The sequence below is a fragment of the Trachemys scripta genome, chromosome 2, assembly GCF_013100865.1.
Source record: "Trachemys scripta elegans isolate TJP31775 chromosome 2, CAS_Tse_1.0, whole genome shotgun sequence".
NCBI lineage: Eukaryota > Metazoa > Chordata > Testudines > Emydidae > Trachemys > Trachemys scripta.
The window spans coordinates 200,536,845-200,549,201 of NC_048299.1; the positions used below are offsets into that span (position 1 = coordinate 200,536,845).

Consider the following 12,357-nt stretch of genomic DNA (forward strand, 5'->3'; position numbering starts at 1 on the left):
CTCTATTTTACAGAGGGCAAAGAGCACCTATGTTGAAGGGGAGCATTCCATGTAGCCACTTTCTGCCTCTTCATGGCTCCCTCACTACTAACAAAGGTTGAATTTCAGTTCCTGAACAGCTGCAGCAGAGAATGTGCATGCTAGGGTCACTTTACTTATATCGGATTGCAGTAGGGTTTTGAAACTAAAAGCAAATGGCTAGATTCTGATTTTGTTTACACCAGGATAAATCCAGAGGAATTCCACTGAAGTCAATGGAATTATTCCAGATTTACACTGGTGGAATTGAGATCAGAATTTGTCTTTTTATTTACATCTGAAGGCTAAACTTCACTGGTTTCTGAGTCTCTTCTATGGGCTGCAACTCATTTCTTTTCATAAACTCTGAATTGCCAGACTTTTACCTTGGAAACTTAGAAACATTGGGCCCAATTCTATATTCTTTGTGCACTCAAAACTCAAACTGAATTCACTGGAGGTAAGGATAAGGCCCATACTTTAATTTCTCTGAGGAGGTGATTGACAGTCAGATAGTAAGATGTCTGCTTTTTGCAGCAGAGTGACATGATTTTACATGTATAAATGGTGTGCTAGGAATACTGAATAACTCTCTTCATTTGCATATCCAGAGACTTGTACAAAAATAAGATAAAAGAACAGCGCTAGAGGGGAAATGAAATCTGGGACAGAGTTAGTTTTGCAGACATTAAAGGAAACTTCACTCATGTATTTTCAGATCGTGCCCGGATACTTGGAGGTTTGCCCGACGTTGTCACCATCCAGGAAGGCAAGGTGCAGTAAATGAACTATAGCTTTATACTGTAGCAGAGCAGCTTTTATATCTTGCAGAAAAGGGGAAAACATAAGAATTATTTCAAAGGTTCCATTTTAAAAATCTGCTGCATTATTTATTCATTCTCTATCATCTGTACATAATTTGAATTTCTTGGACAGATAGGTTTATGTATTTGGGGCAGTTTCATTTGTTAAGCATAAGATAAAAGTGAGATGACCATGCCAGTCAGGACTAAAATGTGAACCGTGTACTTCTTAGGAAATTCAGAGACAACCATATCTTTAAAAATTTACATTATGCACAGAGATTTCACAGTTGCATTTTTCTATGGGATATTGAGTAATGCTGAATTCCTTACACCCAAGACAGCCAGTCAATCTGTATGGATGATGGTAGTCCCTCAAGGCATGGCACCAGTCAGATCTGGAGAGTTGGCAACTAAAGTGTGGTAGAAACCTACACAACCTCCTACCTCACCATCCTAAGAGACAAAGGAGAAATTCTTCTCTTTTATACTAGGGTAAATTTGAGATAAAGCAAATGAAGTCTTTAAATCTTGATTTGGGGACTTCAACAACTGAGTCAAGGGAGAGAATTCTTCTGGGAGTGGGTCAGCGTTTGTGGCCCGCATCATGCGGGAGGTCAGACTAGATGATCATAATGGTCCCTTCTGACCTTAGTCTGTGAGTCTATAAGTCAATGGAATTACTCTGGATTTATAGTGATGATGATGATGTTGCTAAATCTACTGTTGAGTTTGACAGATGAGCTACAGTCACTTATTGTGGGTCCTTAGATGAGACCAAAGACCAATTTCAGACCTGCAACCCTATCTGCAGGAGCCACAGGTGAAGACAAGTGTAGATGAATGTGCACTGCTTTTAGCTTTATGCCTCACACATCTCTCCTTGATTGCAGCAATCCATGAGCTCTCAAAGTCTTTCAGTCCAAGGTGGCAGAGCTGCCGCCATGGATCTTGTCATGGGCTAAGAGCTCCCAGGTGTCGAGGTCAACATTGCAAGATTGGACGCTGGCTTTGAGAGTGTCTTTGTAACGTTCTCTTGATCGGCCCTGAAAATGAGTTCCAGTCCAATTCTCCATAAAAGTCGGCCTTTGGTATCCTATTGTCAGACATACTGATCACATGACCGCACCATCTCAGCAACACTCTCACTATAAAAGTTTTGATGCCTGTGATGTTGCAGCTCTCAAGCACTCAGTGTTTGGAACCAAATCTTGCCATTTAATTCCCACTGTCTGCCAGAGACATCATAGGTGGAATTGGTATAAGTATTTTATGTGGTGTTGATTAGTAGTTGAAGGGAATGCTATAGTAATCAGACATTCTCACAGAGAATTCTTTCAACTGCAACAGAGTGGGGAAGAAGGCAGGAGGAAAGTGAGTGAATTTGCCAATTTTCAGCTGAAAAGTTGCTTTTGCTAAGAGAAAAGTCTGATATGCGATTGTGGTGGGAAGACTTGGGTGATTATATCAGTTGAGAATTCTCTGCGAGAGAAGAGTTGAAATAAAACAATACAGATAAGTATGAGCTTTCAGAAGCAAAATGCAGTGATATATATATATATATATATATATAAAGATTGGTTGGAATTATGCAAAGTGAGCTGTAAAGGCCTCCTAGCACATTCATTACTTAAAACCAAGGATATTTGAGATGTTGTGAATAGAGGAAGGCTGGATGTTACTAAAAACTCAGAGCACTCAAGATGAGTATCTTTGGCCCAACAACTATGGATTCAATAGGATGTTAAGAGACCTTGTTTTATTCATGAGAAGTGTAGACAGAGTTGTAAAGTCTTTTACAATTAATATAGTACAGGATTTGTGTAGTCATCTAAGTTGGTGGACTGGGTCCAGAAACAAGAGTAAAGTCTCCGCCCAAGTCTTGTTCAAAAGTTTTGACATAAAACAAAGGCTCAGAGAAATCTCAGTTTGGGCTACAGCCCTCTAGCAAATGGGTGTGGTACTTTGCCTCCTCAGAAAACTCTCATTTTCTCTTGCCTAGGTAGCTGTGTTTGTCGTTTGCTGAGTTCAGATACCTATCCTGCTTCATTACTTCACCCTATACACCTGCATGAGATCTAAACAGGGAACACAGAAAGCTTGCTGGTCATGAACTGGAGCTTCTGTGCTCTGTCAATGAAGGAAGGAATTGATGTTAGAGCAGGGTAATGGGAGGTTCACCCAGAGATCAAGGGAACAATACAGATTTTTATGTAGTAACTAAACTTTTATTTATTCCTGTATTTCCTATTCTACAGCAACTGCCAACTCTTAAGAGCTTTACTCTTACCCCTTAGCCTGTTCCATCCACTACAACGATCAGTCAATGCTGACATTTAATGTCATTGCTGGACTTTAAAGCTGACACGTAAACCATTAATAGGGGACAGAGGAGTTCATCTGCTAACTCATTGTTTCAGGTTCTCTTTAGACTCGGGCAGACATGCCATTGGTTTATGTTTAGTTCACATTTGGAAGATTATCTCTTCAGTCACAAGGGCTAGAAATTTACTCTCTCTCTCTCCTTTTTTGTTTTGTTTTTGGTTTTGGTTTTTTGTTGTTTTGTTTTTTAAAAGAAAAGCTTAGTTTCTGTACAATCTGAGTGTGTCATGAGGTCTGGATCCAGCCCATAGCCCATTTGTTTGACACTGCTGTAGTGCAATATATTCTTCCTCCTGTGTTAGATCAGTGCTGGTGGCTGATACCATAGTCCTGCTCTGAGCCCATCTCTGCAGAGTCTCTACTAATACTATAGCATAGCATCTAGAGTTCCCTGGTGCTTGTGAGCCACGAAGACACAGACTGGGATTGATTCTGACCTCTGCAATAGGACAGAATAGGGGAGGCTCATGTCATTCTCTCACCCCAGCCTCCTCATACAGAGCTAGCCCTAATCTAGCCCTGTAGGCTCATGATCTTGCCCATATAATTCAGTGTGTTCCAGCACATACATAATGAAACAATGGTCTCAATATTGTATGAATTCACTCCAGGTTGAATCTTGGTATTCAGGATCACAGACAGGGATCTATTCTTCTTTTAAAAAAACACAATTATACAAATACACATTGTTCTGACCATTTTGAAATGAAGCTAGTGTACAAAAGAGCCTTTTACTGACACCTGATGTACAATTGTAATTATATAACTGAAATAAAGACTTGGTTAAAAAAATATAATTTTGCTAGTCACCATCCTATAACATGAGCCAGGAAGTTTTAAAATGAAAAATAAAATAAAACCCACCAAAATGAAATTATATGCATTGAAGGCATTCCAGTCTACCATATACAGTGACATTACAGTAACTGCTTACTTCCATATTGATCGAATTGTCTACGGAACAAATAGTACTTGTAGGGATGAGAGTGGCCCATTTGTCCCCAGCGTTTGTATGTATTCTGGAGAGATGGGAGCATCTGTTTATACCTGGTGTGTAATTCATGCAACTCTTATAATCCTCAATGACATTTTAAAATGTAAAGTGAGGTAATGCAGGGTGTAGCAGTTACAAGGAGCCTTATGATGTTCTTTTATCACAGTATACATAAGAGCTGCTACATCTAGTGCAATCATATAAACTGAGGGGAGCAGATTTTTCATCCTTGACTTTGAATTTCCAGGTGTATGCAGATTTTGCCTTTAATTTAAAAACATAACCATAATGTTATTTACATGCATTTTTGTATTGAATTGTGTGTAGTGGAATATATGAATTGATGTTTGTTTTAACAGCATATGATAATGTTCCAGATGGCCAAAGATGTTTGCACTGATATACATAAATGGGTTTTCAGTCTTGTAATGTAATCTGAAAAGCCTAAATCTCAAATCACAGCACGTCAGGTGAGGATTTGAGTTGGCAGTGGGTACTACTGTAAGTTATATATATATGGCAGGGGCCAAAATCTGAAATTCTCATTGTTTTTACTTGGGCAAAACTTCCAGTGATTTACATGGGTGTGTTAACTGAGTAAGGAGTGACTTTTTAAAAACAAAAGTTTTTATCCTGTTTTGTAATCTGAATTTCTGTTAGGAGCTCTGCTAATCTGGAATATAGGTCACCTGGTCTCCTTGAGGGTATGAAAATCTCCTGCCAACTATCCAGAGGGGGTTTCTAGTCCTTTCCTTCTTCCCCCTCATTGCGCCAAGCATGAGTGATGGAGAGTTCCCTGAAGAAAGGGAATGATCCTTGGAGGGGGAAGCTGCCCTCCCCAACAGGAGCAGGCCAGAGTATTTTGCAGCTGATACTAGAAGAAAGTCCTCAGGATTTGACCCATATTATAATAACTGATTTCTATAATGCCATAGGTGTGCATAGTGTTTTACCAACACATATGTTGATAAGGTCCCTGTCCCAAGGGCAAAAATGTCTAAAACAGATAGATGCAATGCTAGGTACAAAGGATCAGGCCTTAGCAGCAGGCCTGCTGTAATGAAACTCCCGCCCATAAGATTTTAAAATGACCAGGGATCTTACCATCTTCATACTGAAATATAAGAATTATCTTTCCACATAAGTAGGCAGAACACAAACAATAAAGAAGTGGGTGCATCAGAGTGGGAACAAACAGCACCAGTGATCAGATCAGTGACATAAGGCTAAGCAAAAGGGGAAGTTATTTTAAGAAACAATTTGAAGGAGAAAAGGGTTATTGGTGCTGCCATTTCTCTCAGTTAGGGAAAAATTGGCACAACTGTAGACCATTAGGGTTTGAGTGATGCATCCAATACAGTTCTCTGCGTCACTGACAGTAACTCATTAGGACCTTGCAATGACAATAGGGACAATTCAATACTAATCCCTTATGTGTCAAAGAATGCGGACACAATATAGAACAATGGTTTTCAAACTTTTTGTATTGGTGACCCCTTCACATAGCAAGCCTCTTATAAATTAAAAATGGGGGGATTTAATTTAATGGGGGCTTGGGGCTGTCAGCCCCAGGGAGCTAATAGCTCATGACCCCCGTGTAACCACCTTGTGACCCAGGGCCGCCCAGAGGATTATGGGGGCCTGGGGTCTTCGGCAGTGGGGGGCCCCCACGGCCGAATTGCCGCCGAAGACCCGGCTCTTCGGCGGCAGGTCCCGGGGTGGAAGGACCCCCTGCCGCAGGTCTTCATGGCACTTTGGCGGCGGGTCCTGGAGCGGAAGGACCCCCCGCCGCCAAATTGCCGCCGAAGACCCAGAGTGGAAGAAGCTCCGGGGGCCCGGGCCTCGTGAGAGTTTTCCGGGGCCCCCTAGAGCGAGTGAAGGACCCTGCTCCAGGGACCCCGAAAAGCTCTCATGGGGGCCCCTGCGGGGCCCGGGGCCTGGGGCAAATTGCCCACCCCCCTCTGAGCAGCCCTGTTGTGACCACCTGAGGGGACACGACCTCCCGTTTGAGAACCCCTGATATAGAAGTACTGAATAGTGAATGAAACCAGGTGTGGCTGAGCTGTTCATATTCAGAGACCATGAATAGCCAGGAATAATGTGGGCGTTTTTCCCTTTCCTTCAGCTTTTTAAACATCTCTGCAATCAAAAACATGTTTATTTAATGCCAGAGGACTCCAAGAGAACAGGTTTAAGAGCCCCACTTACTCTCCAACCATGGCTGCTGCTGGAGACCAGATAGGGTCTCCATTTCAGCAGGCTTTGACCACCTGGCACCCAGAGTCTACCTTTTCTCTGTTCTCACCAAATTACATATTTTTGGAGGAGGAAGGATATATTTTTTCCTCTTGTTCCCTTTTTAATGTCTTGGAGTTTTGTTAATTGTTTCTGGGAATCCTCTGCAGTGAGGTCCACCATGAAGAAGTACTTTACATTTGAGGAAATAGAAAAAAATAATATCTCCCTTTTCTTGATTTTATGGGTGGATCTCTTTTTCACCTTTCATCATTATTCCTGAGGCAGGAAGGGAAAGAGGGAGGTCTATTGGATATTTTTTACCATTGATCTTTCCATGACTCTAACTGGAGCTAACAACAGGGGCAGGAATATTTTAAATCCTTTCCACAGTCACCTTTAGATGAATCTGCATTAGGAGCAGGTAATTTAGAGATGTGGTTCTCAACCAGAGGTATGCATTCCCTCAGGGTACGCAAAGGTCTTCTGGGGGTACATCAGCTCATCTAGATATTTGCCTAGTTTTACAACTGTCTACATAAAAAGCACCAGCGAAGTCAGTACAAACTAAAATTTCATACAGACAATTACTTGTTTATACTGCTCTATATAATAAACACTGAAATGTAAGTACAATATTTATATTCCAATTGATTTGTTTTATAATTATATGGTAAAAATGAGAAAGTAAGCAATTCTTTAGTATTAGGGTCCTGTGACACTTCTGTATTTTTTTGCCTGATTTAGTAAACAAGTAGATTTTAAGTGAGGTGAAACGTGGGGGTACTCAAGACAAATCAGACTCCTGAAAGGCACTGAAAAGGTTGAGAACCACTGAATTAGAGGAACAGAAAGCTGATTCTGGTTTTTCACTACATTCCACTTCTATCATCTCACAGGAGATGATTTTCTCTGGAATAAAACCCTTCAAACTACATTTGACTGTAGACTGTTTTAAATAATATTTTACATTGCAAGCAATATATTACAGATGTAGGAAAAGAAACAGTGAGACTGATATTAAGATGATGGATTTTTCTGTTCAGAATGTTAGGGCTGAAGCTCTGCCTGGAGGGCTCAGCATCATAGAGATGAAATTCCCCTCAGTGCAGCGTGCCAGCATAAGGTCTGCACACCATTTAAGTCCCACTTAAACCATACTTCTCTACACTTGACTGTCTCTGAAGTGTTCATTTTTATGGACTTTTCAAACAAGATTTGATGGACTTTATTTTTACATTGTCTTATATATGATCTATTATTTGATTCCTGCATATTGTCTTTGAAAGAATTTGTACTGTAATTGTTTACAAGCTAATTATTTAAAAAAATGGGGAAAAGGAGAGGAGGAAATGTTTAACCCCAGGAAACAGACCTTACCCACAGCCTGACTCTCAGCTCAACACACACATCCAGGGTATTCAGAATTAAAGCTAACACTTCAGCTTGAGATGTTAGCCTTTGAAGTGACTATCTTGAACACAAGCACCAGTTAACTACTTTTCACAACATTTTAGTGAGCTGAATTCAATACATTGACTCAAGAGAAGGGGCAATATTTGCATACAGTGGAAAACCTAAGCAAAGAAGAAAAAATTAGACATATTCTGAATCCTAGACCCCAGCGTACTCACCTGCGTCTGACTGGGGGGACCAGGGATGTAGAGAGAGAAGTCATTAATTCACACAGAATAATTGTTTTGACTTATTTAGCCTTTCTTTTTGCTTGTGGAATGTTGGTCAGCAAATGTACTTGTTATTTGAATTTATTCAATGAGAGGTAATTTTGCAAGTTTTTTTCTACTATGAATTGATTCCTGACAATCTGCTGTGAATATTTATTGCTGTATTTATTAGTCGCAGTTGGTCACATAAGTCATATGGCATTGTGATTGGAAGAGTGAAATTTACAATTAGGAGTAGGGCTTGAAAAAGCCACCGGGGCTTTGAATCTCGTGGGAGAAGTAGCAGCTAACTTAAGCAGGATGACATTTTTTAGGACACATTAAGCCTCCTTTCCAGGCAACTGCTCTTACTTAAGGCAACATTCTGAGACAAATAAGGTTCCACTCCTGGAGATCCTATATGTCCCAAAAGGGAAGGGGCGGGAGATGCCCCAGCTGTGAGAGCCTTCATTCTTTTAGTGCTTGTATGTTAATTTTATTTTAACTTAGTACTTTCTTTAATAATTAAGGACCAGTTTCATCCTTTGTATTGAAGTGAATGGCATGCTACACATTTACATGTCTGAATATCTTCCCTGTGGGTATTTCTGGGTTGTCATTGAGAGAGAAAAATTAAAGGAGCTCTGACTACTGGTGCAGGAGAGAGATTTGCCAACCTGCAGCAGTTATTGAACTGTTAGGGTGATCTTTCTAACAACTGGCCCTCTGCTAATGAAGATACTGCCTTAATGTTAGGACCAAATTCAGCATTCATGCAGACTTAGCTCCGATTAAGTTCAAAGGGAAATATGTGTGTGAGCATCCAAGGGCAGAAATTGGCCCTGAAAACTGTATTGATTTCAGATAAAAATAATAGCAGTTAGATGTTATGCAGTTTTATGGGAGTCTGTAAAACAACTGGATCTGTTTGTGAAATAGTCAGGATGTAATTTAGGGCATTCTTAAACTTGAGATTAATTCATGGTCATTTAATGATTAAGCATTGATTATATTTAGGGAGATTTGCCTTTAATTTTTGGTACACTTATAGAATTAACCTGAACAAATCCATCCAATTTGAAGATGGTTCTTCAAATTTTCATTTAAGGCCTAACATTCAGGTGCTGCTAATGTCTAATTTTTGTATTAAGCAATGCAGAGGGGGTTGTGGTAAGGTCATAAGGGAAGAGGGTCCATAAAATACTGAAGGTTTTTAATGGAGCTTTTTAATTAGTTGTGTTCATTCTCTTCCTTCATGATAGATCAGACTACATCAGAAATTATTGATCTTGGATGCTTATGGGTATCCATTGTCTAATAGCAGGAAGCTAAGAGGGGACTTTGAGGGAATTATTCATCCAAATGGATGCAAAAAAATCAATTAACAACTGTTGTTATTTATAACCCATTTGTACATTTTTGTAGGCGCTTAATCTTACTTGCAATGTCTGGGGAGATCCTGTCCCAGAGGTTACGTGGCTGAAGAATGAGAAACCGTTGACAGCAGATGCCCACTGCATCCTGAAATATGAATCTGGAAAAAGCGCCAGCTTCACTATGACTGGTGTTAACACAATCGACTCTGGGAGATACGGCATTTTGGTGAAAAACAAATACGGCACAGAAACAAGTGATTTCACTGTAAGTGTGTTCATACCTGAGGGAGAAGATGAAGTATCTCAGCCTGAGCCCAGTAAAGGAGATAAAAAGAAAGTGTGAATTTGAGACTAGGAAACAGAAGTACGGGGGAGAGATTGACTGATATACTGGCATAATTCTTGTGTGTAAATTGTTTTATGCATAGCAAATAGCCTTGGATCCTTCCACTCACTTCACTTGTGTTTTTATTACACTTATTTACACCAAGCAAAATAGTGCCTTTACTAATGCATATTTAAACACCATTCTCTTATAGCTAACCACACAGAACCTAACCCTGCAAATCTTAAATTCCTACTGAATGCAGCATCAGGTCCAAGATTTGACCCTCTTCCTCCATACAACACAAACCAGAAGAGTGAGGGAGAATTTCAAGGGAGGCAATTAATGAGGTGGCTGAAAGGATTAAGAATGATCGAGGCTTAAAGGAGATGTTTTTCTGAGCAACAATTTAGATTTGGTCAGACTTTGGTAAAGTAGTGTATGTGGAGTGTACTATAGCTATTAGAAACAGAGGTCCTGATTCTCATTTACAATAGGCCTTTTACACAGTTTTGGCAGTATAAAGAAAGGTGCCTTAAAATGGGAGTAAATGTTATTTATAACCACTTTAAGGTTTGTTTATCCTGTCTGAGTAGTGTAAAGGGGCTGTGGTATAAATGAGAATGAGCCCCAGGATGCTAAATCAACAAATATGTCGTATGTGTTGCTATAATATTAATGTGCGCTCATGTCAACAACAGTGTATGATTCCTCCTCAATGGTTACAAATAAATGGAACACATTTCTTTCATCTCTACTTTCACCTTGTTTCACTGTCTTGTTTTGTCGGTCACTGGTCTGGTAGTTGTTCACAGCACCTTCCAGTTAACAACTTCTTCACCACTGCAACTTCCTGTAGTGGCCCTTTTGACTGTGATAATCTTCACTTTGGTCTTTACTATAAAACACAGAGTGAAATCACTGAAACCTCCACATGTTTCAATTCTGATCTTCACCAACTTCAGACCCGTAGGCACGTAAGCACATTCACAAGTTAAAGCACATGAGTAGTTCCATTGACTTTGACAATTCTACTCATGTACTTAAAGTTAAGCATGTGCTTAAGTATTTTGCTTAATTGAGAAAATCTCTTTCTTAAAGTTCAGCATATTAACATCTGTTATTGGACATTAACACCACAGAAAACTAGCAATGAGTATTAGAAGTAACATAAGCTGATAAATAGTACATTCAATATTGTCTTTTTATACATTTATTTCCAAGGGATATAAGCTGCGGTGACTGAAATTTTTCTCAATTATATCATGTAGAGTAGAAGCAGCATCGTCTGGTGAACTAAGCATGGTGATAGGACCCAGGAACTCCTAAATTCTTAATCTCAGTTCTACCATTGATTCGCTGGCCAGATTTAACCCTATTGTGCCGCCAATGAAGTGGACTTAACCAAGTCTCTTAAATTCTCTGTTGTTTTGTTTTCCCCTATATAAAATTAGGACAGTACTATTTACTTAACCAACAGGGACATTATGACTATTAATAATTTTTGTTTGAAGATGAAATGTTATATAAGTGCCAAGCCCTGTTATTGATGCAGAGAACTTAATGACTTCTGAAAAGAGGCCACTGGGCTAGATACACCCTAATAGGTGCAGAGAGGCATAGCTTACATTACACTGTGATAGCAAGGCCTGCTCCATTTCAGGAGGGGATTCACCCATGGAGAAGGACAGGTATTCTTTCCCTCACTGCCCTTCCTGGGGTTTGCCCTAGGAAAGATCAGCATAAGTTTCTGTTGGGACCAGGACCAGAAGCTTGCCAGTGGACACTGCAGTGTGGATGTGCCGGATCACCTCAGCACATCACCCAGCTCCGCTGAACCACACACTTAAACCCCCATTCCACCCGTGTGAGAGGCTCTGATGGTTCCTGTGGGCCTCAGGTAGAAGGGAGGTTGCGGCAGCCTTGCTCCACCACAATCTTCCTCCAGCAGACTTTCTGCTCCCAAGAACTTTGTATCCTGTCTTTTACTGGCCGTTGTGGGTGAAAACCAGAAATGAATTGGTAATGTATTCATTGAAATTTATTGTTACCTACAGCTTTTCCTTATAATAAAGTAGAGAAAGAGTAGAAGCCTTAGAGTATGAAGCGCCAATAAAGTCAGTTCACTTCTTAAAATTCAGCTAGTTACACTGAGTGTCTCAGTCTTCACAGACATGCGCAATAACAGATTAACTATACTTTTCTTAATTCATAGTCTCTGTAGTTTTTTCCCATTGTTCTTATGAAGGTTACAAAGTAGGTATTCATCAAATCCTAGACAAACTATTTTTCAGCTGAAAGCTTTATATAACCACTAATCCAAATCTTTGATTCTTTGCAACAACTGCCTTCTGTGGCGGCAGTGCTAATACTGTATATTTGTCAGTGATTTACAAAAGCGCCTTTGCTCATTATTAAATGAGCTGGAGCAATGGAATTCATATGTATTTCCAGCATCTTAAGTCATTATCAACTCAGTCTCTAATTTGAGAGCAAACTTATCTTAATATCATGTGGAATGTACCATGTTATATATTTTTTTCAGAATAGATCTCACTGA

The 12,357-nt window shown here is 39.9% G+C and overlaps 1 protein-coding gene across 9 annotated transcripts in view; it reads left to right on the forward strand.

Moving 5' to 3' along the window:
* MYOM1 (myomesin 1) overlaps nucleotides 1-12,357 on the forward strand; it is a 98,704-nt gene that overhangs the window by 83,451 nt on the left and 2,896 nt on the right. For 6 of the 9 annotated variants that reach the window (XR_004644707.1, XM_034762708.1, XM_034762707.1 and 3 more), the window contains 2 exons: nucleotides 737-792; nucleotides 9,522-9,737. Coding sequence is in view for 8 of the 9 variants with exons in the window: in XM_034762708.1 (XP_034618599.1) it covers nucleotides 737-792; nucleotides 9,522-9,737 (272 nt within the window). In the remaining variant the exon portion in view is untranslated. Of the gene's footprint in view, nucleotides 1-736; nucleotides 793-9,521; nucleotides 10,561-12,357 lie in introns of those variants that run through there. The other 3 variants (XM_034762701.1, XM_034762700.1, XM_034762705.1) reach the window with 1 other exon arrangement.